The sequence below is a fragment of the Vicugna pacos genome, chromosome 3, assembly GCF_048564905.1.
Source record: "Vicugna pacos chromosome 3, VicPac4, whole genome shotgun sequence".
Classification (NCBI taxonomy): domain Eukaryota; kingdom Metazoa; phylum Chordata; class Mammalia; order Artiodactyla; family Camelidae; genus Vicugna; species Vicugna pacos.
Genome location: NC_132989.1, coordinates 15,404,808 through 15,431,094, shown reverse-complemented (window position 1 = coordinate 15,431,094; position 26,287 = coordinate 15,404,808). Strand labels below are relative to the sequence as shown.

The window sequence follows — 26,287 nt, the reverse complement described above, 5'->3', positions numbered from 1 at the left end:
CTGTTGAGGTGACCCCAGGACAGAATACAGCCCTTCCTTGCATGGACTAGTCCAATAGCTTGTCTCCCTGCCCCTTTTCTTCGACCCAACAATCTCCTCCATACAGCAAAGTAATTCCTTAAACATGTAAAGGTTTTGTAACACGTTTCCATTGCAATCACAATACGACTCAAGTTCATTTAACAAAAAAAAATTTAGCAACCACATTAGGGCACTGTTCATTTAGTGCGAAGAGATCAAAAAAAAAAATCCCTGCCCTAATGGAGTTTACATGTGAGGGAAAATAAGAAAATACACAGCATTTTAAAACATAATCAGAAAAGAAAGAGTGAATTGGAGGGGAAAAGCCAGGAAGAGTGATGGGAGAGAAGAGGGTTGGGCTTCGATGTTTTTAACTCCTCACGTGACCTGGCCCTGCCTAACCACCTTCTAGTGTTGCCTCTCCCCTTCCTCCAGTATTTCAGCTCCTTAACCGCAATACTTTCCCTCCCGACTTTGCAAATACTGTTTCCCTCTACCTGAACCACTTGCGTCCTCTTTACACCTACTTTACTCAGCTTTCAGTTCAAATATTATTTCCTTTGGGAAAACTACCCACACTCGGCCGTACCGTATTCTAGGCTTCCGCAGTACTATGCCCCTCACCTTTAAACACCGGTCATATTTTGACTTTATACCGCGTTTGCATTTGTTTGTTGTGCATAACTTCACGTAAGCTCCATGAGGGCACAGCTGCTATCCGTTTTGCCGCGGATTCCGCGTCTAGCACGGAGCCCATGTCCCTACAACAGGAACCCACCTTACGCGCCAAACACGCAGAGGACCGGAAGAGCTGAGTTACATCGGGAAGACAGGATGGGGAACCCCGCAGAGCGCAAGGGCAACCGGAAGTGTGGTATTCCCTTCCGGGGCGGTGAGAGAGAAACACCCGCGAAGGCTACCGGGAAACGTGGTTTTTGAAGGGCGCGTAGCTCGTCACTTGAAGCGAGTGCGCGTGCGCTGTCTCCGTGGGCCGAGGTGGGGAACATGGCCGCGCGGCTCCTGTGGGCGGTCCGGCGGCGGATGCAACCCCTCCTGGCCTCGAGTGCTGCATCTGACGGCAGGTAAGCAAGGCCATGGGGTTGGGGACGTGAGGACGATACGGGACCAGCGAGCCAGAGGGGCGATTGTAGACTGGAGGGCGAGAGGACCCACCAAGCCTCTTAGCCACTACAACTGGGCGCTCACGGCCCCATCTTACGGAGCGGGAAACTGAGGTCCACAGCCGCGCCTCCTTGCCAGGCCGAGGAAGGTGGGAAGATCCGAGGTCACGCCCTCGGAGGTGGGATCTCTTCTTCAGCCCGAGCGTCCATTGAGTTGGGAGTGTACCTTTCCCGACCCCTTCTCTCCAGCTTTGGTGCCTGGTGAATTGGGATTTTTTTTCCCCAATACCCTGCATGATCTTTGGCCCGTCCTTTCCCCACTATCCGGGCTTGATTTTACCTATCGGTTAAAAGAGGGCATTGGACTTGGTCTCTCTCCAAACGGCCCTTCCACCTGCCTTTGGGAGTCTGTGAAGTTCCGGTTGCTGCTTTTATTCGATTGCGGCAGCTTTTATTGATCACTTATCATGCTGATTGTAGACTATGGGTAGTTCCTTTTATTTCCGTTTAATTGAGGCAACTGAGGTTTACAAAAGTTGAGTAACTTCTCCAAACTTAAATACTTGGGAAGTGGCGGAACCCAGACTGGAAACCAGTCAGGGTTCTAGAATTGGCCCTTTTAATTAGTGACCAATATTAATTATTCTCAGGGACGATTCCCCGTTGACAGTTTCTTTATCTGAAAGAATAAAAATTGCTGAATGGGGGATGGGTAAGGTTGGATTTATGAAAAGTAAATTAAACTGTGGTGAAATCCGGGCACTTTGCGTAACTATTTGTCACCTTTGTATCTTAACACACCTAACTCAGTTCCCCACCCCCATCATCAGGTTGAGAGGGTGAAGTCAGGATTTCAAGCTTTTTTTCTTTTTCTTTTTTTTCCTTAAGGTCTTTTTGGCAGTTTGTGGTGTAGGGAAGAGATAAAAGAAAAATGTTTCCTTCTAACAAAATTTCCCCTCCCTCCAATTCTGAAGCACTAGGAGTTGAGAGGATCTGCCACAACTCCCTTCTTTTTCACGACTTTGGCTGTGGCCATTTTCCCTTTCAGCTGAGGCTGAGGATATTTTGACCTACTTTCAGTTGGATAAATGTAATTTGTTAAGGAATTTAGGAGGAAGGATCTATTTCACCCTGTGTGATGTGCCTCAGATCTATGGTGACCATATTTTCTGAACTAAAAATTTGTAATCATATGTAATCTGACACCAGATCATAATAGCTGAATTCAAGATTGGCCTAGAAGATAAAAGTCCTCTTCCCCACACACTTATAGTGACTGTTCCTCTTCATTTTCTTGAAATAAACTCCTTTATCCACTTTAAGCCTATGCTTAGATTTCACCTCAGTGACCACTCTTCAGTATATGCCAGTTTACGTAAACAAACTATTTGTTTTAAAGACCTTTTGCGTTCACAGATTTTCTTGATGGTTTTACTTCAAAAATAAGGATCATGGGGATGTAACAGAAACTTCCTTAACTGACTGCTACAATCCAAGATCTACAGCTAGCCCCTACTCTAAATTTTTTATGTAAACTGAACTGTGTGTCAAACATTTTAGCTGTACAAAACTCTAGAATACAAACATAATTGAATGCAAAGATCTATTTTATTCACCTGTTTATAGTTCACAGTCCACAACATACAGTGTTTTATAAGTATTTAACTGACTTGATTTTACATATAGGTGAGTTCCCAACTCATTTTCTCTTAGCACAGATTCTTTTCCATAAAAGCCTTACTTTTACTTAGAATTTGTGGGTCAAAAAGGCTTTAGAATTCTAGGCCTAACTTCAGTTTGATATGATAAGGTACGTTTACTGGAATTAATTTCCTTATCTATAAAATGAAGGAGTGAACCTGAACTGTTTGGCTTTGTGTTTGATTTCCTGCTTCTGATGTTGCCCTGCTGGTTCTAAGTATTAGAATTTGATTTTCTCTTGTTGACTTTTGTGTCCCCACTTCTGGCTATTTCTACTGCCTAATTTTCAGTATCCTGGTTCAACAGAATACTAGCTCTGTGATCTTAGGCAAATCAGAAGCCTCTCTGAGCTTCAGTTTTCTCATCTATAATATAGGGATGATAATAGTATTTACCTCACACTTCATGAGATGAAAAGATGATTTAAGTAAAACCCTGACAACTATGTTTTGCATCCAGCAAGCACATTATAAGTGTTTGTATTGTTTCTGTGACTGAAAGCACTTTGACTAGAGAGAGTCAATCTGGGAAAAACTGCAGACTCTGAACTTTGTTGTAACTTTAGCTGTCTGTGATGGCATTTCTTCATAATGTACCACCTCTCTCCCACTTTAGGGGATGGCTGCATCCTTTCAGCACTGCTACCCAGAGAACTGCTGGTGAGGACTGCAATTCTGAGGACCCTCCTGATGAACTTGGGCCCTCTCTTGCAGAACGAGCCTTAAAGCTAAAAGCTGTTAAACTGGAGAAGGAAGTCCAAGATTTAACAGTGAGTGAATTTTACATTATCTGTTCATATATTCTATAATATATAGTATGTTTTCTGTTATCTGCTTAGATTATCTATATTATCTTCACATCTTCCCTCCAGTTTAAATATCTACATAAAGTTTTTTATGTCGGATTTTATGTCCTCTAATTGGCTCTTTACTTACCCCCCACCCCACTTCCACTCTTGCTAGGTATACTAGGCATTATAATCTGTAGTAGTTCAAAAACATCACTGACTACAGATGATCATTTTTCTGCAGTTCCCTCCCATGTCCCAGTCTTAGATATCTGATGTTTTGGTAGCTTCAAAGAAAGTACATGTAGTAGACATGTACTAGACACTCAATAAATATTTGCTGAATGAGTTATCTCACTTATCATTGCATTCTGCCAATCAGGCTACAGCTAGGATACTATGCCGTACTGGGCTGACAGATAAACTTTGAGGAAGATAAATAATTAGAGTAATTCCAAAGCAAGACCACCCAAAAAGAGAAAGGAGGTTGGAAAGCATGTCTTATGAGAGTAATTAAAGGAACCAGAGATTATAAGAATGAAAGAGAAAAAGAGTAAAGAGGCTAAGATAACTGCCTTCAAATAGACGGCATATTTTTAAAACTTACTCTTGGTTGTCCTAGAGTTCAGTTCAACTAAAGAAAGTTGGCGGATGGAAGTATTGGCTGACGGTGAAAAAGAAAGCTTTTTCTCAGGATAATGAGCTTGAAAACAGTTGTTTAGTGTTCAAACTAGCAGGCTAAATGACAGCCTATGAAGGCTATCATAAAAAGAGTTTTACTCTGACTAAAAATTTAGAGTAGCTGATCTAAGATTCCTATACCTCCTAATTTTTTTTTTAATGAAAACCTATCACAAGGCTAAAATGTGTAAAGTAAGCAAAAAGTTCCTTTCCACCAATAAGCATTTTTATTCTTATCACTTTGACTTTGCTTTTGATACTCAGGTGAGATACCAGAGAGCTGTAGCTGATGGTGAAAATATAAGAAGGCGAACCCAGAGATGTGTAGAAGATGCCAAGATATTTGGTGAGAGATTTATTAATAATAAAAACACCTTTTAGTTTAAGGGCACTTTGCTAGCAGTTCTGCACACTGAACTTAGCCAAAAACACATCTGGGTCCTTAACTAATCCGTACCCTACCCTTCCTCTATCCCCAGAGGCTTTCTGTGCTGCTTATTGAGAATGTTGTCAAGTGAACCATTTGCTAAAATAATGCTTGCCTTTATTTTCAAGCCTGTACAGTTAATATTCTAGTGCTTATACAAGCAATTCTGTTTAACTCATTAATGAACAAGTAAATCATTGAGATGTTCACAGGAGATTTCAAAGAGCAGACACATAGGCAGCCAGAAATGCTGAAATTTTGCTTCAGGCAAAATTGGTCTGTATCCATAGTGCAGTAATCACCTGTATCTCCACCAGACAATTTTCACAACTATGGACGAGAATACTCTCAGTGTTCTACAACTTGCTAAGTTACAACTCAGAGGCTCACGCCACACGGAATCAGATAACCCTGAAGGCTGTGCTAGATCAAATCTGTTTTTTCACTGATGATACTGAGTAATCTTTTTAGTCCATTTCAGAGTCTTTCAGAAACTTTTTCCTAAGTGCACCACATCTCTTTCCAAATTTGCTCATGAAAATCTTAGTTAAGTAACAGGGATTCAAGGGTAAAGGGCAAATCTGTGATTACTTGCTGTACTCATAATTTAACATGGAGCAGTATACTTTTACTACACATAAGATGGAGTGCTTGAGGGGCCTCTGGATTTTATCTAGTCCAATTTCCTCTTATAGGTGAGCTAGAAAAAGTTATTTGGTGACAGGTGTGTAGACATGAGTCCATTGACCCCTAATCTGTTATTCTTTTCCTTTTATCACACTACTCCCTCTTTATGTTTTATCCGGTATTTGTACACAGGATTCCCTTCGTTCCTGCCCTGTCCAACTCCAGTGCTTTGGCATAGCCTTCTGCTTTTCATTCAGTGCTATAGACTCATCTTTCAAGACTTTGAGTAAATACTAACCACCAAGTTGAATTCCTAAATAGCTAAATACTGGCCCCCAAATGGTGTTCTTGTTATTTCATCCATGTTTTAGTCTCCTATTTCCAACTATCAGGGCTCAGCAAACTATAGCCTGCAGGCCAATCCTGCCAGCTGTTAAATACAGTAAATACAGTCCTGAATTTCATCATTAAAAATTTGTGGAAATTGATTTTCTCTTTTGCTAAATAATCACCTACGTAAGATGCTTAATTCTGCCTCTTATCCCACAAAACCTAAAATATTTACTATATGGCCTTTTACAGAGAAAGTTTGGTGACCTCTAAGCTACAGGGAATTTTTGTAGCAAATAGACCAATTGTGATAATGGGAAGACTTCCTGCCTGCTTGAGGGGAGCAGAGTGAACTGACTTACCAGAAGTCAAGTTTTGATGCGTTAGAAACTGGGTTATGTCAGTTTCCTCAAGAATTAATAAGGTGCTTAGAAACAAGCACATATTAACTAAATTCAAAAGAATTTGGTAATCTAATTCATTAATTTAGAGAGAAAAATGTCTAGCAAAACATGCCACATAAGTCATTTGCTTGGGTCATTTCCTCCTAGTGGCCAGGAATACTTAGAAACTTAAAGATTGTTCTGTGAGCATGGAATTAGAAAAAAAGTAGAAAGCTTTTATTTTTATTTAATTAATGCATAGTATAGCATGATGACTATCTTCCTTCTGGGGATAGTCTTGTCTCAGTTACCCACCTTCTCTTAAACAGGTCACAGAGACCTTTATCCCCTCTAAGGAATGGTGTGAACACCAACCATCTATTAAAGTAACACAATAATACAAACAGAATCAGGGACGGAACCCCCTCACTCTGTAGGCAAGAGAATCCAGGCTTCTGTTTATCCAGATTATTACAAGTTTACTGACTAAAAGCCAGGACTCTGTACCATGGCAGTGTAGAAATCAACCCAGCAGTTTACAGCTTTCAAAATTCTATTAGAGTATTTGTCTTCCTCTGAATAGCCAGGGAAAGCCCTTGATGTCCCTGATTGATCTTTATCAGACATTCTTTTCTCTAAATTTTGTCAGTGTACTTTTCAAGCCTTTAGCTAATCTCTTCCACTTTTTCTGCTGATGTTACTAACAGCGATTAATATATACAGCTGCCATCCCTAATGGTGATGGGGGAGGTGTTTTGTGGAATTCTGAATACACCAAGTCTGGTTCCCAGGAAATGCCTTCTGCTTTCATTCTTTCCTCTCCATTGCCTCCTCTCTAGCTTCCAATCATATCATACCAAGATTACTTCAGTTGGCTCTGCTCTATTTCTTCTGATATCTTTTCACTCCACCCATCTGTCCTGCCCCAAGCACCCAGAGTCATTATGTGTTATTGTTAGATAATTTAAATTCTGTTCCACCTGTTTTGCTCAAGAAACTGGAGTGGATTTCTGTTACCCAGAAGTTAAAGGTAGAATCTTTACCTCTGTGTCAGTCATTACTTCCCATCCAGGCAGTATGTACCTAGAAAATGTCTCCTCTGTCATCATCTCTTTTAAGCTACCTGTTTTGGCACAGGACCTTGAACCTGTCCTTGGATTAAAGCTAAATCAGCAAAGTCCTTTACCCCCCACCAGCTCTACCCAGGGCTTTTGTATTACCATGGATATCTGTAATGATGATATTCCTTCTCATATCTGAGAAAAATCAAGAATGCAGCATTGGGAGTAGTAAGATTTTTCCACAGCTGAGTTTACTTTTATAAAGTTTATGTGATTCTAAAAAGATTAGACAAGTCGGGTGGCCTGTCTCCATCAGGTATAGAAAACTTCATAGCAGGCATTTAGAGACTTACCTCGTCTATGGAGTGTCTTACTTTCCTGTTCCTATTTAGCTAATCTTCAAGAATAAACCACTCTTTGACTCCTCTTAGTCTTGTCAACTATTCTTTTATTATTCCCCCATCAATGAAATACTAATATCTTGTTTCTATTGAAAATGCATGCCTTAGCACAACTGAGATAGGAATTTTCAAAATGTGTGTAACATAGTACTAAAGGTGAATAATAACAAAAGTACAAGAAGCATATAACAGTAGTCAAGTTTTAAAGAACAGTTTTCTGAACCTTTGTATATAGTCTTACCTGGCCCCTGGGTTCTAACCATCTTCCCCATTTCCTGGTAGGCTTCCTAGTCACATTCCTTCCAAGAGAAATGCTGGCTTGTCAGTGGGTTGCAGTAATAATTATTGATGATGATCCCAGAATCCTGTGTGGCAATCTTCCCATTTCCTGGGGTACCCAATATACCAGCCACCTCTCTGGGCCTTCCCCAAACTCTACTGTCAAGAGCGGAGTGATGTCCTCACAAACATTAAGAGTGTCTGGTCTCTCTATAGGCATTCAGAGCTTCTGTAAGGACTTGGTAGAGGTGGCAGACATTTTGGAGAAGACTACAGAGTGCATTTCTGAAGAAACAGAGCCTGGGGACCAGAAGCTCATTCTGGAGAAGATCTTCCGAGGGTTGTCACTTTTAGAAGCAAAGCTGAAAAGTGTGTTTGCCAAACATGGCCTGGAGAAGATGACACCCATTGGTGACAAATATGACCCTCATGAGCATGAACTCATCTGTCATGTGCCAGCTGGTGTAGGGGTGCAGCCTGGCACCGTGGCATTAGTAAGGCAAGACGGCTACAAGCTTCATGGCCGCACCATTAGACTTGCCCAGGTGGAAGTGGCAGTAGAGTCTCAGAGGAGACTATGAATGGGCCATGAGGAACTGAGTGTTCTCCCAGCATGCAGTCACCTGTGATTCTTTTATTTATTAAACTAGGTTTGTATTGTACATGAGGTACTTCATGTAATCTGTTTTGGATTTAGTCATATTGGCTTTATTTCTAAGATACTCTGTTGATTTAATGTGACCTGTTTGGTCTCATCAGAAGTCTTGCCATTGGGCATTTGAACAATGTGACAAGGGTTCCTGTGGCCTTATCAAAATATGTTTAAGAAAATTATTTTTAAACTGGTACTCTGATGACTTTCAACCCAAAATCCTTTCTAAAGGTGGAAATGAGTATATGTTTGTGTATTTTCAACTTAATGTTCCCTCCTAATGGTCCCTATAAACAAATTGTATAGGATCTTGTGTTTTGTGGGAAAAGCAGATGGTAGGGATTGGTTCAACATTTGGGTACTTAGATGATAAAGCTTTATAGTTGTATGCATTTAGACCATGTGGGTTGATTTTTATGCACAGAGATTTTTCAGGACTTCACTTTTTTATTTTCCTTTTAGCCATCTTTTGTCCTTGTAGTTCTGCCAGGTAGGCTTCATATTCACACTCATTGTCCCTTTTCAAATCCCACGTACAAGGCTAAAGGCTCAGGCAAGACTTGGAAGGAGGGAGCATCAAGAAGTCGAGATACCAGGTCCCTTTCAGGCAAGTATGGCCAAGAAACCTTGTGCTTTCTTGCTAAATTATCTTCAGATTATTTTCAGCCTCCATAGGTTTATTATCATTTCAGGGAAATTGCGGCAGCAGCGATAGCTAATAACCTACATCAGTCTGTACAGGTAATTTACTCACAACTTCTCTTTCTACTAGCTCTTAAATTCTCTGCCACTTTGTCAGATTTACCTTATGACCCTTTATAAGATTATGTGGGGAGGTGTCAGGACAAAATATATTAGGTTCCCATGATTTCTTATTTCATTTAGTTTTGCTGGGTTGGGGGGTTCTTTTGTGTGTGTTTTTGGGGGGTCTTTTGGCACTCACAATTCACTACCTCTCTTACATTGATGAGTTTTATTTTCTAGTTTTTGTTGTATCTGTCTCATGTCAGATGTGTAAACATCTAGCTCCCGTTTTATGTATTGACCTCCTAGAGTTAATGAGCCTATGTCTTTATTTTTTATTTCAGTCTTGCTGATAGATGGTATTCTGTAAAAGATTTATTCAATAAATGAGTTAGTAAATGAATGATATATCAGACTTTAGAAAGGAGGTCATTATGGATATTTTAATGTTAGAAGCGGCCTTGCCCTTTCAGCTTCTTCTGAAGTGTGAAAACATAGTCTTTTTAGGACTGGACTCAAAGAAAAAAAAAACTCTAAAAATAATAAACTAAATTTCAGAGAGAACTTGAGTAAGAAACAACTAGATATCAACTTTAATCATTTAAGATTCAACAGTTCTATAATAAATATGCAAATAATTCATCCAGCAGACAATTAATGTTGTTAGGTGTCCAGATTGCCCAGGTTTAGGTACAAGTTAGTTACCCATAAAATAAATCCATCTCTGCTAGAACTCTGTGACCCCATTCCATGAGGTGGTGAAAGCTATCCTCTTAGACATCATAGATAGTTCTAGCATACCACACAGACATGTATCAACAAAGCCATCCCCAATGGGTCCTACCATTTTCACCAGATTTAGACACTTAAAAAAACAAATACATGCTTCGAAGATGCAAACAAAGACTAGTGGTGAGAGTTTAAAACCAGAGCCTCTTTTGGCATTCCACTAAGACAGACTAAATTTAATGAGCATTCAGATTTCACAGTAGGAATTTGTGCATTTTTTTGCCTTCATTCCTTTGAGATTGACACATGGTAACAAGAAAATGAGCCAATTATAACTACCCATGTGTTCTTGGATTACTAGCTATCATTACCAATAAATTAGAATAACCATAAGTTTAGGTGTGGAATGGTCTGATTACTTGAAGAGTTTTTTAATATTCCTTGCAACTTCCTGTCTTAGCAAGTATTTTGAATGAGAATAATTTTAGGTTCTTCTATTATTCAGTAGTTTTGCAGACTTGAAAGTATAAATTTAGAAGATGGAGCTATAACAGTGTGAATCTCAAAAAGTTGAAGGGCTTTCAGGAGCCAGCGCAGCATTGCCGAGACATACAGGCATCAACTTGAACATAATCCCCAGCTCAATCACTTCAATCTTCTGAGCCTACTTCCTTGTTTGTAAAATAGTTACAATTCTCAAAGTATTTCGAGGATTAAATGAAATGTGCAAATTGCCTATTACAGTAGGCCCTCATATATTTATTTTTATTGCTTTTATTATACACATTGTTTTTCCTATGTTGTTATAGTTGCCTAAAGTCTAGGGAAAGGGGAAGACTGGTTAAGTGGTGCTTGACTGTTTAAAAAAAATTTTTTATATAAGCTAATCAATCACAGTGAACTTATTTTCCTTTCAGCTTCTGTTTTTGTGTTTGTTTGTTTTAACCATAATGAAGGAAGTCTACGTTTTGTGACTGGAGGAACAAGAGAATTGTTTCAGCACTCTTAATTATATTCATATTGATGGTAAAGTGAAAAGACATTATTGGCTTGCAGATAATATGTGTAAGGAAGCTTTGGCTCATTTGAAGAGGGATCTTGGTATTTTAGTACTTGGATTATACAAATCTTTTGTGGATTTTCCTCACTGCCATAATGGAATCCTTCAGTTTGATACTGATAAAAGTTATATGGTGTTCTTTCATGGCAAAGGATTTGATGAGTAAGGTTTTAGACACTAAAGCAAAATCAAATAAGGAAATTAAGGATGAAATGTAATTTTCAGAAACAACTTTAATAAAACCTTAATTGAAATAACTGTGGTTCACGCACTTAATGTCTTTGTCTGCCAGATTCATATTGTATATTGACATGTTATGGTCACTCCATTGATTACTGGCTCACCTTGTTGATGATCAGTGGACGTACCTTGAGATCTCACAGCAGCCCAGCCCAGTGGACGCGGTGTAGGCAGTCTACACCCTGCCTCAGTGTTGAAGTCTTGTCTGTTCTTCTACCTCCTTGACTTGCTTCCATCTGACATCTGTGTATTTCTTAGATCTGAATTCTTCCTCCTTCTGCCTTCCTCTCTGGCATTGCCTTACTTTCCTGTGTTTACTTCTTGGTTCTAATTGTCTTACCTGCTTTAATCATTTCACTTGAACTGCAGGATTTCTGACCATCCTTTCAACCAGATTACTGGCATGTGGCCTTGCTCTGACCTTCCACTTCCACGTGTCCTTTCCCAACCTTTGCCTGGCCTTGTCCTTACCTCTGCTTCTCTGCCAGCTTCCACATAACCAGCCTCCTGGCTCAGTGGCCCTCTTTGGAGCTAGCCTTTCCTGTAGTTTGGCCTTGCATTTTCATCATCCGTCCAATCTTGTCTGCGTGCCCTGGCTCCATTATTTCTCATACTCTCAGTGCTAGTCGGTAAGTATATTCTTATTCCTATCCACTCAAACTTTGTCTGTGTTCTCAAGTTCAGTGGAGGTTTTAAAACATGGGGTCAAATCTCCAAATCTGGACCAATAGAATATAGTGGAAGTAACTGCCGGTTTCTGGACCCAAACCTTCCTGTCTCTGGATACTCATTCTTGGTACCCAGGCATCAAGCCAAAGAGCAAGCTCAAGCCTGTGGAGTGGAACTGAAGGTCATGGCTGAGCTTCCAGCTGATGGCCAGCACCATCCTGCCAGCCATCTCAGCCATTTTGAAAGTGACCCTCGAGCTTCCAGTGGAACAGCTCCACCTGACACCACATGGAATGGAGATGAGATGGTCTCACTGAGCCCTGCCCAGGGTGCAGATTTGTTGGCAAAATAGATGACTGTTACCTTTCATCACTAAGTTTTGGGGTGGTTTGTTACACAGCAATAAATAACTGACAGACTTAACCAAGCTCACTCCCAGTTCTGCACCTCAGCAGCCACCAGAATTATGCTTCCTTCCTTTTTCTTACAGCTCTTTTGAATTTGTCCTGTAAATTTGACACACATTGTCAATGTGCTGTATGAGTTGAAGAATTTTTTAATAGAAGAAAATGAAGCTCTAGAATCTAGTTACCAAGGATCCTAAAATTAAAAGCAAAATAGTATCACGAAGTTTCAAAGGTAACGTGATTTTACCCTATTTAAAAAAAAAACTTGCAAAAATCATGTTAGCACATAAGAGAAAGTGGAACAAAGTGATCAATGAATGCTTGTTTTAAAAATAATTTAAGGGAACCCAGTTTGGCCCTGTTAAGACTTACATGGCTGGTTGGAATCTCAGCTGTATGCCCTTTCGCTCCTCTGAGTCCCTTCATTTTCTTCTCTTAGCCATAATCTGACTGGATAAACATGAATTTTTCTTACTGTATCCCGAAACTCATCCTCAATTTTATTTTCTGCTAGAGGAAATCTGTCATTGTGTGGTAAACTAGTCATAGTGAGCGGCTCTTGTTTTTTCAGAGGGTGAAAATGGGAGCTTATCCCTTCCTTTCTACCTTTTCTCCCCTCTGAGAGAAAAGCAGATGAAACCCTTCCCTTTTGTTTTTAAGTAGAAGGTAGAGATAGAAACTGTGCGTCGAGACTGCAAATACACGAGTAACAGCAGTCTGGAAAGCATCTGGCCTTGTTTCAGCATACGCACAGGGTAGCGTCTAGCCATCCTGGCTGCACAATTGGTCAGCAATTTCCAGCACTAGCAGATCCAGCCAAGCGACTTCACATTCCTTATGTCACGTGATTACCACACCAGTTAGAAAGGTAGAACAGGGAAACTGAATGAGACACAGAGAAAGCATATTACAGACCTAGGAACTCTCAGAGGTTGGATTTGAACGGAGGTCGTCAAGGCTTCAGTTCTTTCTCTGCCATCAATATCCCGGGAGCTGGTCCCTGGTCCTGATGCTGAGCACCCAAAGCACGCACACCTGCGCTGGAGCAGAAGGAGCTATCCAATGAGGAACCCGCATCCAGGAGGCGGGACGGAGAAGCTGCCAATGACAGAGCCTGCCCCCTGAGAAATGCGGCTAATGGCCTCGTGCTGGAGAGGGACGGCTGCGCGTCCAATGAGAGGCTGTGACCAACGACGCTGGAAGGAGGAACAGCCAGTGGGGCGCTGGGGCGGGGCGGGGAGCGCAGCGCCAACCCGCGAGCGCCCGAGGCCAGGCGTGCTGCCCCGATCGCCGCCCGCCATGGCCCGCGCTGCCCGGCTCCTCGCCGCGCTGGCCGCGCTCCTCGCCGCCGCCGCTACAGGCGATGCCCGGCCCAGCAAAATCGGTGCGGGAAGGACCGGGGTGGGGTGCTGAGCTGGGGCGGGCTTCGAGGAAAAGGTGTTGTCAGTTTGGAGCAGCTGGGTGGGGGAAGGGGAAGGCAGCTGGGCGAGGGAGGGGACCTCAGGAGAGGAGTTGGGTGGATACGAGCTGAGGCTCTGCGACTGGGCGAGGAAGGGACCGCAGTAGGCAGGGTGCTGATGGGGAAGACGTCCAGGGCTACTTGTGGCGGAAAAGAGGTTTGGGGCAGGACTGGCCACTGATCTTACCAGAACGTCCAGGGACACTGAGCATCTGCCATGGTCCCGGCCCTTTGCCAGGTGCCTTCAGGACAGAGACCCTGGCCTGTCTGGATGGTGTCATTCAGGCAGGTTTATTGAAGGTTGTCTGTGTAGCAGGCACAGTGCTCCATAGTTCCTGTCTGGAGGAGGAGAGTGCACAATACGAGGAAGTTAGTGCTAAGGCTGAGAAAACACTGTTGAATACAGAGGAGAGGCTCTTCGCCCCAGTCTTTGCCGGCTCTGGGAGGGCTTCCTAGAAGTAATATCTAAGCCAAAACCTCGTGGAGGGTAGGATACAGTCCTAGGAGGGGGAAACCCATGGCAAGCCCTCTGGGGATAGATATGCTGAATGACAAAGTGGGGAATTTTTAACAGCAGTCATTTTATTTGTTTTTTATTTCAACATTTTATTTTGAAAATTTGCAAATATACAGCAAAGTTGAATTATATAGTGATCATCTTTATACTCATCACATAGATTCTGCTATTAAGAAACTGCTACTGTGTTTGTTTTATCACATACCTATCACACGTTCATTAGTCCGTCTTACATTTTAATGCATTTCAGAATAAACTGCAGACATCAGGACGTTTTGCTGAATACTTCATCGTATATATCATTAACTAGCATTCCGTATTTGCTTACAGTTTTTTCTCCTTAACATCTGTCATTTTTACTCGACGTGACTCAAAGATTTTCAAGTCCCTTGTACATAAAATTCCCATAGGTAGAGATGCTGGGTTTCTGGGTGGGGGAGTAGGAGTCCCTACTCCACTAGGCTGCCCTCTGTGCACCCCAGTTGGCAGGGAGAGATGACCCATGGGAGCACCACAGACTTAATGGGGCTAGTGCAGTGCTAAGGCTTCTTGGATTACCAAACCACAGCTCAGGTCATAAAGGGTTAAGACAGGCTGAAGCATGCCAAAAGTCAGCTTGGGACTGAACATTTAGGGTTTTCAGAGGAAAGAGAATCCAGAGAGCTAGACTGGCCGAAGAAGGCCTGTTGGAGAAGGTAGATTTGGAGCTAGGCTTTGAAGGATGGGGAAGAATTAGGCAGGCAATGTCTGGGGGTACAGGGCCTTCCCCATCTCTTGAGAAAGGGTGGGAGAGGACACTTCCCACTGATCACTGCAAAAGGGGCAGGGCCTCCTCACAGCTTTACCATTTCTGGCAGTGCAGAGCTTGCTGCCTGTCTCATTCCAGCCAGCCCTGCCCTCCTTGCCCCAAGGGTCATCAAGGCAGGATACCTGACAATGCCAAGCTGCCTTGGAGCTTTCCCGATTTTCCTCAGCCCTCTGACAAGAGCCTCTGTCTGTCCTTGGTGGTTTGGACTCCACCCACAATAGGAATGTGGAGCTTCCTGTTAAGATGGCTTAACCCTCAGACTGCTGCATAATCAAATCTGAACACCCTGGACCCTTTAAACTCCCCTGTAGTTCCAGACATACCCTGCTTGTGCTGTTCTCTCTGCAGAGAATGTGTTTCTGCTCATTGGCCAAGCCCACTGTCCTCCAGGGTCCTGATCAAAGTTGCTTCCCCTGTGAAGCCTGGGGTCCACACCCTCGGGCAGAATTCATTGCTCCCTCCCCAGGATTCCCTAGAACCCTGTTGTTGCACTTAGTCACTTATTGTCACAGCTAATGGTGCGTGAGTCTGTCCACCCATTCCTGCCTGTGCCCGGGGGGGACAGAAGCCTTCCCTGTTTGATTCATCCACATCTGGGCACATCTTACCATAGACAAGAGAGCAGGTGTCAGTTCATAGGCATTGAGGTGGTTCTCAATGAAGTGAGGTCTTCTGCTTCCCTATAGCCCTTGGGCAGCATCCAGGCCTTGTGATAGCAGTTTCTCTGGAAAAACTGGGAAATTTGAGGCTTTGTTGAAAATGGAGGAGAGGGAAGCACATTGGTTTAAAAGGTTAAAGGCACTCTTGGAAGTAGCTTTTCAGTAAACAATGAGAAGAAGGAAGTAGTTCTTTCAAGATGCAACAAATACTTAATGAGTTCTATTGCCTGCCAGGATCTGGGGACATAGTGACCTGCCTTCAATCCTTAAACAGACCGTTTGTGTATAATGTGCTGTGGACCAGGCCTGGCCAAGGAGAGTGTGCTGTGGAAATATGCAGGAGGAACATTTATCTTAGGTGGGTCAAGGCAAGCCAGCTAAAATGACCACAGAGGTCAGACAGGCAAAGGGTGACAGAGCATTCCTGACAAAGGGAGCAGCACAGGCAAAGACACAGGCCTGACACAGCAAAGTCACATGCTCCACAGCAAAAGAAATGAAGACAGGCGGGAGGTGGAGTATTGAGAGGGCGAGGCAGGGAACGGAATAAGTAAATGGAGACCAGTTAGAGGGAAGCTGTGTCTTAGATATATGATGGGCAAAAACTGGGTAGCGTGGCCGTCCAGTTCACTAGCTTCACAGCTGCTTTACTGTCCTCTCAGTGCTGTTTGATGATAAGTATCTGTCTGGACAGTAGTTCCTAGCAGCACTCCAAAGCCCTGTCCAATGAAACGCTTTTCTCAGTGACTTGGATGGTAATATTGATGGTATATGAACCAAGTCTGCAAATAACAGGCAGTCAGGAGGCATAGTAAAGACAGTGGATGATAAGACCCAAAAAGACCTCAGCAAGCTGAAACGTTGTAACGAGTCCAAATCGGAAGGGAGTGCCCTGTACGGTGATGAGCAGCCCTTCACAGGGTGCATGCCAGGCTTGGCAAACACAGATGTGGAAATGACTTAAGTGTCAGGTGGTGGGTTGGACTAGACCAAGGGTTGGCTGACTTCTTCAGGAAAGGGCCAGAGAGTAAATATTTTAGGCTGTACTTGCAGTCTCTGTTGCAACCATACTCAACTCTGCCTGGCATGAAAGCAGCCGTAAACAACAAGCTAAAGAAAGGATGTGGCTGCATTCCGATAAAACTTTGCTAGCAGAAACAGGCATCTGCCTAGATTTGGCCCTCAGGCTGTAGCTTGCCAACCCCTGGATTAAAGAGTGGATTCCAAATGCTAATCTAACCTAATGTTACCCATCAGTGACCAGGTTTTCACCAATTCATAGTGAAATAAAAATAGGGGCAATGTAATGTAATGCTATGAAACTAAATTTATTCTTTTTAAATAAGCATCCTGAATTTTGAGATTCTTTCCTGTCCCTTTGCTGCTAACATGTCTTTTTGTTTATAAAATAAGGGTTATATAGTAGGTAACTGTTTTCAGGTTGTCCTTTGCTTTTTATTCATACCTTTACTAAGAACTAGTCTGCAGATTTCCTTTTTGAGATGTTAGAAGCCTATGAAATGCGGAGGGTATAGCTCAGTGGTAGAGTGTGTGCTTAGCATGCATGAGGTCCTGGGTTCAATCCCCAGTACCTCCACTAAAAAAAGAAAAAGATTTAACACAATATTGTAAACTGACTATACTTCAATTTAAAAAAAAGAAGAAAGAAGCCTATGAAATGTAAATGCCCTGGAACTTCAGGCCCAGGAGGCTGAGAAGGTGTGACCCGTGTCTCACACCCATGCTCTGTCTCTCCCCATGCCTGCCTTCCGGGCCTGCTGGCAGCTGTGGTTGGAGCCGGAATTGGAGGTTCTGCCGTGGCCCATTTCCTCCAACAGCACTTCGGCCCCCGGGTGCAGATCGACGTGTTCGAGAAGGGGACTGTGGGCGGCCGCCTGGCGACCATCTCGGTCAACAAGCAGCACTACGAGAGTGGGGCCGCCTCCTTCCACTCCCTGAGCCTCCACATGCAGCAATTCGTCAAGCAGCTGGGTGAGTGCGCCATCCCGGGGCTCCAGCATCCAGCACCTAGGGCTGGAGGCAGCCATCGGACCCTTCCCAGATTACCCCGACAGTCAATCTCCTCATTTTACAGATGGAGCAGCTGAGAACAGAGTGGGGAAGGAACTTGCCTGAGGTTACACAGTGAGTTAGTTGCATAACTGGGATTAGAACTCAGATTTGACACCCCCCACCAGGCCAGTTTCTTTCCCTTTCAATTTGCGGCTTCTTAATAATCATAATCATAATGGCTTCCACACCCTGTGTGCTGGCCAGGTACCTGGCATCCTTCTAGGTGGTACATAGGCATTACCTCTAATCCTCCCTACCTGCCTGCACATGGTTGTTGTATCTCCTCCTGGGGAAACTATGGCTCAGGAACTGTATACGCCTCTTCTAAGGCCCTGTAGTTAATAAGTGAGAGAGCTGAGACTCAACCTGGCAGCATCTGTTAAAACCGCAAATACATATGCTATTGAATGCAGAAATTCTACTTCACAGAAGTGATCCCGCAGGTGCCCTTACAGATTTGCAGAGTGGCAGACACACAAGGTTATTCATTACAGTACTATTTGTAAAGCAAAAGGTTGAAAATATCCTCCCTGCCCACTGCAATCTGAGATTAAATAAAATATTGTTTAAGTACACAGCAGAGTGTTCAGCAGCCAGAGTGAGGAAGTCCTGTATGCCCAGGTTGAGCAAAAATCTCCAAGACACAGGTCAGTAAGGAGCAGAGCAGTGTATATAGAATGTCGGGGTGGGGGCAGGAATAACTCATAGATGTGGACACGAGGGTTTGCACAAAACATCTCTGGAAGGATGCAGAAGGAATGTACTTACTGGTTGCCTCAGGGTAGGGGGACCTTGTGCCTCAGGGCCAGGAATAGTAGGGAGAGAAATAGAAACCCATGACTTGGAGCAGGTCTTATAAACCTCGCTTTCCACATCTTTAACTGGGGGTGATAACACCTGTTCTGCTTTCCTCAGGCTGTGAGAGGATGATGAGAGACATGTAAGTCCCAGTGTTCCATAAGTCGTCGAGTGTGGATGGTTGCAAGGAGCTGTGATTCCTTCCATGTGGTCTTGGTGCCCAGGGCTCCCATCCCAGAGCAAGCCCTGTGGCTGTTAGCCCCTGGACATTCCAGGAGGACATCCAAATTTCCCTCACATGTAACCAAGTGGATCCCTGTTGAAAAAAAATGTAACATGGTACATTATTTTCAATTCTTTGTTGACTAACCAGGTCAGACATCTTCCCAGTGCATGGTTTACTGTTTTTAAATAAGCATCAGAGAGGCACAAACCATAGCGTTCATATTCCTTCTAATGGAGCCAGTCCCTGTGCATCCTTCAGGAAGTCCCCGAGTTTAAGCTTCAGGCATTGCTGGGTCCCCCAGGGGGCCCTCTGAAGGGGACCTGAGACCTCCTTATCTCCTCAGGGCTGCGGCACCGGCGCGAGGTGGGAGGCAGGAGTGCCATCTTCAACGGGGAGAATTTCGTGCTGGAGGAAACTGACTGGTACCTGCTGAACCTCTTCCGCCTCTGGTGGCACTATGGCATCAGCTTCCTGAGGCTGCAGATGTGGGTGGAGGAGGTCATGGAGAAGTTCATGAGGTAGGGCTGGGCAGAGCCGTGGGGAGGGCATTCCAGAGGAAGAGAGGAAAAGAGGTGCCAAAGGAACCAACTTGACTATACACCAGTGAAAACGAAAAGGTCCTTGCCAGGTGTGAGCACCCAGCACAGTTCAGCCCAGGTTCTGGGCATGCCCTGTGTCAAGGAGGTACTTACTTGGTGCTGCAGTGGTTGGTCTCTGGTAGTGTCACATCCTCTTTCCCTCAGCTAAACTGGTAAATAAAAGCACGGGTTACAAACTCAGTTACCTATAAAGGCCCACCTGGCTTACAAATAGGTGAAGCAGTTGGGTGGAAGGGCAGGATAGGGGTTGGGGGGCCCTGGAGAGCAAGGCCCCATGTGAAGGGGCAGCCAGCTCTCTGCTCGAGCCAATTGTGGCCACGTGGAAATGCCAGCCTCACGTGGCTAGATTTTCCAGTGTGTCAGAAGAAGGTGGAAATCCAGAGTTATCTGTGAAATCTCCCAGTTTTTCAGTGTGGGCAATCAATTCCTCTTATGAAGCAAACAGAACATATCTGTAGGCCACAAATAGCCTTTGGGCCACCATTTACAAACTCTTCTGTCCCCCAGTACCATCTAGAACAAACACCTTTATCACCTGTCTCCTCCTTGGGTCCCAGCCCCTCCCCATCACCTCCAGATAATGAGGACAAGTGGTCTGTTGTCACCCTGTCCACCTCTCACAGTCCACTCACTCGCCAGGCTGGCATCCAGCACCCCCCTCCCAGAGTCCCTCCTGAAGTTTCTCCCTGTTTCCTGGCCCTGATGCAGAGGCTTCAGCATCAGACACTCAGACACTTCCTGGTTTCTGGCACTTCTCTGCTCTATCCACTCCCCTAACTGTGCTTTTCATGGCACTTCTTCCTTATATTCTCCCAGTGTCCCCCAAAGTTATGTCTTTACCCCTCTTTCTTCTTTCTTACATATTCCTCCCTTGTCAATTTTATCCAAACCTGGAGTGTCGAGTTCTCCCTTTCGTGGGAGACAACTTCTACCTATCAGCCCCAGTTTCCCCTTAAGTTTTAAACATACTAAGCAGTTTCTAACTGATCTCATGACACCTCTATCTGGGTGTCCTGTCAATAACCTAACTCAACACATTTACAAAGCAGTTCAAACAGGAGCAACATTTCAAAGGCCAGCCGTCCGAAAGTCCGTCAGCAGATGGTTCCAGGCAATGCCAGTCCCTGAGATTGGAGGAGTTGTGGGGGAATGAGACATCAGCTCATTAGGGGGTGAGTGGGAACCCTGTCGGACTGAGCCAGGGTGGAAGACAGGCTGGGCTAGCAGAAAGGGTGACAGTTTTGGCATAAGGCAGCTGCCATCAGTACAATGTGGTCCTAGAAACCAGGGCAGAGCCGAAGCTACAGAGAGGTAATGTGTCAGTGGGGGTGCCAGGCCCACTGCTCGGCAGTTCCAGCTGAGTGAGGACTACGACCTCAGGCAGGGAGTGGCTCAGAGAGGGGACATGATTATCGTTCAGCAGAGCCACGATGTGAAGCCAGGTCTAATGGGATTCCAGAGTATTTGCCCTTCCTTCTGTGCTGTTCCTTTAGGGTGGCCAGTCCCACCACAGCCAGTGAACAGGCCAAGGGTACCATAACCAGCCTCCCCACCCCTGACATGGAGAGGAGGGGCTGGTCCCTGCTGGGCCCCAGGTACAGTGACCCAGTAGTGGGTGGTCAGCCGAAAAGGCCTTTCTGCACAAGGGCTGTGGCTCCACGTGTCTGCCAGGATCTATAAGTACCAGGCCCACGGTTATGCCTTCTCGGGTGTGGAGGAACTGCTCTACTCGCTGGGGGAGTCCGCCTTCGTCAACATGACCCAGCGCTCCGTGGCCGAGTCTCTGCTCCAGGTGGGCGTCACACAGCGCTTTATCGACGACGTCGTCTCCGCTGTCCTGCGGGCCAGCTATGGCCAGTCAGCCGCCATGCCCGCCTTTGCTGGTGAGCCTCCAGACCTCGGCCTGCCTGTCTGCCCTCTCTCAACTCTCCCCATAATGATTTCTCATTTACTCAGCTCAGTACAGTCAACTAAACAACACTGCCCCGCTGAGCTGGCAGGAGATGGTATTCACCCCATGGTGAAAGGGAGGCTCAGATCTCAGGTCCAGTGCTGTTTGGAGCAGATTCAGGAGCTGCCCCATTGAGGCCTCTGGGCCCCAGGGGATTCATCTAATAGAGGACCTCATCTTCCCAGCTCATCACTGGGGCAGATGGGCACACACATCACCCACCATCCTCCAGCACAGGGCACACATCTGCCTGAGAGAGTCATCAGGGCTTGTCTTGCCCAAAGCATGGCAACTGTTCTGGGCCTTGAAAGTTGCAGTAGGATTTTGCTGGAGTGGTGAAGGGGCAGGGAGGGGCATTCAAGGTCGAGGAACTGCACGAGCACTCCCTGGTCTGCTTGGCTGAGTCCGTCTCCTCTCCCGCCTCATAAGATGAATGGCTCAGCCTCAGTCCTTTGTCCTCTTCTCCCCTCAACTACTCACCCTCCCTGGTTGAGCTCAGCCAGTCTCAAGGCTTTAAATTCCTCCTACCTGATTCCCAAATATGACCTCCAGCCTAGACCTCCCTCCAGAACTGCAGGCTCCTGTGTCAGCTGCCACCCCTATGTCTGCACTGGAAGGGCTAATGGGCATCTCAGACTCAGCAGGTCTAAACCTAAGCATCTGATCTTTCCCCCTGAGCCTGCCCCTCCTAGCATCTCCCCAGCTTGGCTCCTTTCACTTGCTCTGGCCAAAACCTTGAATCATTTCTTTCTCTCATATCCTTTATAAGATACGTCAGGAAATCCCATCTGCTTGACTTTCCACATCTATCCAGAACCTGACTGCTTCCTACCACTGCCTCTTGTCTGGTCTCAGCCCCCAGCATCCCTCACCTGGACTACTGCAAGTTTCCTACCAGGTCCCCCACCCGACCCCCTCAGCTCTTGTCAACACATCAGCCAGATGATCCTTTTATAATGAAAGACAGATCATGTCAGGCCTGTGTGTAAAACTGTAATGGCTCCTACTTTCCTTCAAGTAAAACCTAAAGTCCTTCCAGTGGCCTGCAAGGCCCTCCATGGTCGAGGCCTCACCACTCACCTTCCTCAGCTGAGCCACTCTGGCCTCACTGCCGTGTCTCCAGCCTTGCAGGTGCACTCCCACATTGGGGCTTTTGTGGTGTCATCCCTCTGCCTGGAACATCCTTCCCTGAAACATAATCATGGTAAACTCCTGCTCTCCCCTGTCTTGATGAAGATGTTGCCTTTTCATTGAAGCTGCCCTACCCCTCCAACCCCCAGCAGGCCCAGTCACCCTGCCCTGCTGGTATCATCTTCTAGCAAACTATTTAATCGACTTATTTTATCTCCTCCCACTAGAATGCTGCCTTCCCAGAGGGAGTCTCTGTCCCCTTTGTTTACTGATGTATCCCAGACACAACAGTGCCAACCATCATAGGCACTCAGCCCGTTTTTGTTGAATGAATGAAAAAGCCTTGTAATTAACAAGCACTTCCCATGTGCCCAGGATACTATTCCTCTGGCTCTTGGCACTGCTAGCTCCTTCCCACCCTACAGGTCCTGCCTGGCATCCCCTTAGCAAGACTACCCTGCTCATTCTTCCAGTATCTTGTGTGTATCCTTCAAAATATAATTCACATACCACACAGTTCTCGCATTTAAAGTGCAGGATTCAGTGCTTTCAGTATATTCACAGAGTTGTGCTTCCATCGCCACAATCAATTTTGGAAGCTTTTCACTGCCCCCAAAAGGAATCCCATACCTATAGCCCCATCCCTTTCTCAACGTCCCCCAGCTTTCCAGCCCTAGGCCCATGAATCTACTCTGTGTTTCTGTGGATTTGCCCATTCTGGGCAGTCTGTGTAAATAAAGTCATACAATCTGTGTTCTTTTATAGTAGTAGCTCTTGCACTGAGCATAATGTTTTTACTTCATAACACTATGAATTTTGTTGTATTTATTTGTGTGTATGTTGTCTCTCCGTGCCCGGGATTGGGAGGAGGCTTGGCCTGGGAGAAAGGCCCAGGTAGGATGGTGCTGGGCTCTGCAGAACCCACTGCCCATCCTCCCCTTTTGCTCAGGAGCCATGTCGCTAGCTGGGGCCCAAGGCAGCCTGTGGTCTGTGGAGGGAGGCAACAAGCTGGTTTGTTCCGGTCTGCTGAAGGTCACCAAGGCCAACGTGATCTACGCCACGGTGACCTCTGTTTCCCTGCAGCATACAGGTGAGGAGGCAGAGCTGGGGCTGCGGCCACTCCATTCCTGGACAGTTAACACTTCCACCTCCTCTGTCCTTAAACTCTGGTCTGAGACCTGCCAGGGAGTGGTTCCAAAAAATCCAGTGGGAAGCCCAGCACTGCCGAGTGACACCAGAGGGCACTGTTGTCCTGATTCCAATGTCAGAGCCAGAAAGCTGAGACTTGGATTAATCTAGCTCCTTTCATTTGAACACCCAGGACTTCAACCCACAGCTTTGCCCAAGTTCCCCCAGCTAGTCAGCAGCAGAGCTAGAGCAAGAGCTCGGATCTCCTGACTCCAGCCCAGGGCTTGACCTGCAGCTACACCAGCATGGCAAGACTGGGACCCACTATCTGGTCAGCCCAGCTGCATGCAGTGTCTCATCCCCTCACTGCTGGGCCCCAAATGGGAGACCAGTGGGTGGAAGCCAAGAAATCAGCTGACTGTTGTGTTTTCTTCACTCTTCTTCCAGAAGGGAAACCCTTGTACCACGTAGAGTATGAGAATGAGGCGGGCACGGGCTCCGACTACTACGACATAGTGGTCATCGCCACCCCTCTGCACCTGGACAACAGCAGCACCATCACCTTCGAAGGCTTCGACCCACCCATCGATGTTGTCCAGGGCTCTTTCCAGCCCACTGTCGTCTCCTTGGTCCACGGCTACCTCAACTCTTCCTACTTTGGCTTCCCTGACCCTAAGCTTTTCCCCTTCGCCAGCATCCTTACCACAGATTTCCCCAGCTTCTTCAGTGCTCTGGACAACATCTGCCCTGTCAATGTCTCCACCAGCTTCCGCCGGAAGCAGCCTCAGGAAGCAGCCGTTTGGCGCGTCCAGTCCCCTCAGCCCCTCTTCCGGTCCCAGCTGAAGACCCTCTTCCGCTCCTATTACTCGGTGCAGACAGCCGAGTGGCAGGCCCACCCCCTCCATGGCTCCCACACCACCCTCCCACGGTTTGCACTGCACGACCAGCTCTTCCACCTCAACGCCCTGGAGTGGGCAGCCAGCTCCGTGGAGGTGACGGCTGTCGCTGCCAAGAATGTGGCCCTGCTGGCTTACAACCGCTGGTACCAGGACCTAGATAAGATTGACCAAAAGGATTTGATGCACAAGGTGAAGACTGAACTGTGAGGGCTCCGGGAAGAGCAAGAAATGTCCAGCCCCTACTGAAAAAGGGTGCCCCCAACCAATAGCGGCCGCGGTTGTACAAGCCGCACTCACCCACCGAGCCCTTCTCTGACCCCTCGTGTATGGAGCATCCTTCTGACCTCTCATGTGTGGAGCATCTTTTCCCTTCAGTGTGGATCCTGGTGACCCACTCTCTGCCTCTCCATACGGATTCTCACAGTGGTTGCTTCTTTCAAAGGGGGAGAGTGAGAGAAGGCGAGGACATTCAAGCATATTCATTTTATTTATTTTTTTTAAGAAGAAATAAAAATCCATCTTAAGCTGATTTTGACTTGGTTTTCTAGCTAGGAGATAGGGATAACTATGGGAGGGAATATAAGGCAGAGAACTCGGAATCTATTGTTTTCCCCTGCCTACTCCCAAAACGTACCTGAGACAATACCTACAGTGAAACATAACCAGATGGTTGCAAATAGAGGGAAGATCAAAAGACATAAGACAGGATAATAGCTCCTGTTTACTGTAAGCTTGTTAGATGCCAGGTACCTACTTAAGCCTCTAAACAACACTGTGGTAGGAAGTGTTGGTTCCAAGGAAGAAATGGTTACCTCAGGGGAGCTGGAAACACAGCTTCAAACTTCCTGGCAACCAGTGGGAAAAAGGGAAACATACCAGGCCATAGGAAGAGGAAAGCTTTTCCTTGGTACCTGGAAGAATTGATCATTCTGTCCATTATGCAAGAATTGAGGAATAATACAGTGGACCTGTATAACTGGATCACTGTGCTGTACACCAGAAATTAACACAACATTGTAAACTGACTATACTTCAATTAAAAAAAAGTTATGTAAAATAAAATACATATAGAATAGGGCATGTGTATGTACATTTCATTCACATATATGTATACCAAAACATACATTTAATTTAAAAGTTTTAAAATTTAAAAAATACAATGGATCTGTCTTACAAGAAGACAAGTTCCCAGCTGGTGGAAGGCAGCTGTACCTCACACCCCCAAACATTCACCCCACAAGAGGAAAGGGAGAAAAGAAGTTGGGGATGGAGTTTTTTGGAGGTTAACCTCTATGACAAGTTCCATCCAGACCTGCTAAACCTGGCTGGGGTGAGGGCCCAGATACCCAGGCAGATACAACACTGCCAAATGACATTGATATTGTGAATTCCTAACGGGAACAGCCCCAGAGATCATCCAACTGACTTCCCTCTCTTTGTAGAGATAGAGACAAAAGCCCAAAGTAAGAGAATTTGCCCAAGGTCTCCTGGCAAGTCCACAGAACACAGCTTAAATCTGGAGTTTCTCCTTAAAATCAATTGAATTCAGCATGGGCAAAATACCCTTCAAGTAGGTGGAGTCCCAAATTGTCTTTGAAGTTGTTACTATGCGTAGGTGATGGCAGTGGTAATGAAAGAGAGGCTGCCTTTAAAGTGTGAGTAGCAAGCACTTGGTCATTACAGGAAATTGTTTGCAGTAGTAGAAAATAAAACTCAAAC

General features: G+C 45.3%; 2 protein-coding genes and 1 long non-coding RNA gene across 15 annotated transcripts in view; 2 read left to right on the top strand and 1 right to left on the bottom strand.

Moving 5' to 3' along the window:
- LOC107033535 (uncharacterized) overlaps positions 1 to 885 on the bottom strand; it is a 92,913-nt gene extending 92,028 nt beyond the window's left edge. For 12 of the 13 annotated variants that reach the window (XR_012067107.1, XR_012067130.1, XR_012067137.1 and 9 more), the window contains exon 1: positions 800 to 885. This is a non-coding gene — a long non-coding RNA (uncharacterized lncRNA). The other variant, XR_012067114.1, reaches the window with a different exon arrangement.
- An 85-nt stretch (positions 886 to 970) lies between these two features.
- On the top strand, positions 971 to 11,261 carry GRPEL2 (GrpE like 2, mitochondrial). Its single transcript, XM_006204461.4, has 4 exons — positions 971 to 1,103; positions 3,459 to 3,612; positions 4,576 to 4,657; positions 8,036 to 11,261. Exons 1-4 carry the CDS (start codon positions 1,027 to 1,029, stop codon positions 8,398 to 8,400), a joined length of 678 nt encoding a protein of 225 aa, XP_006204523.1. The 5' UTR covers positions 971 to 1,026; the 3' UTR covers positions 8,401 to 11,261.
- Positions 11,262 to 13,245: 1,984 nt separating this feature from the next.
- PCYOX1L (prenylcysteine oxidase 1 like) lies at positions 13,246 to 25,097 on the top strand. The gene is made up of 6 exons (XM_015239348.3): positions 13,246 to 13,704; positions 17,549 to 17,755; positions 19,204 to 19,378; positions 21,131 to 21,342; positions 23,491 to 23,631; positions 24,117 to 25,097. The coding sequence occupies exons 1-6, from the start codon at positions 13,449 to 13,451 to the stop codon at positions 24,773 to 24,775; spliced, it is 1,650 nt and encodes a 549-aa protein (XP_015094834.3). The 5' UTR covers positions 13,246 to 13,448; the 3' UTR covers positions 24,776 to 25,097.
- Positions 25,098 to 26,287: the final 1,190 nt, after the last annotated feature.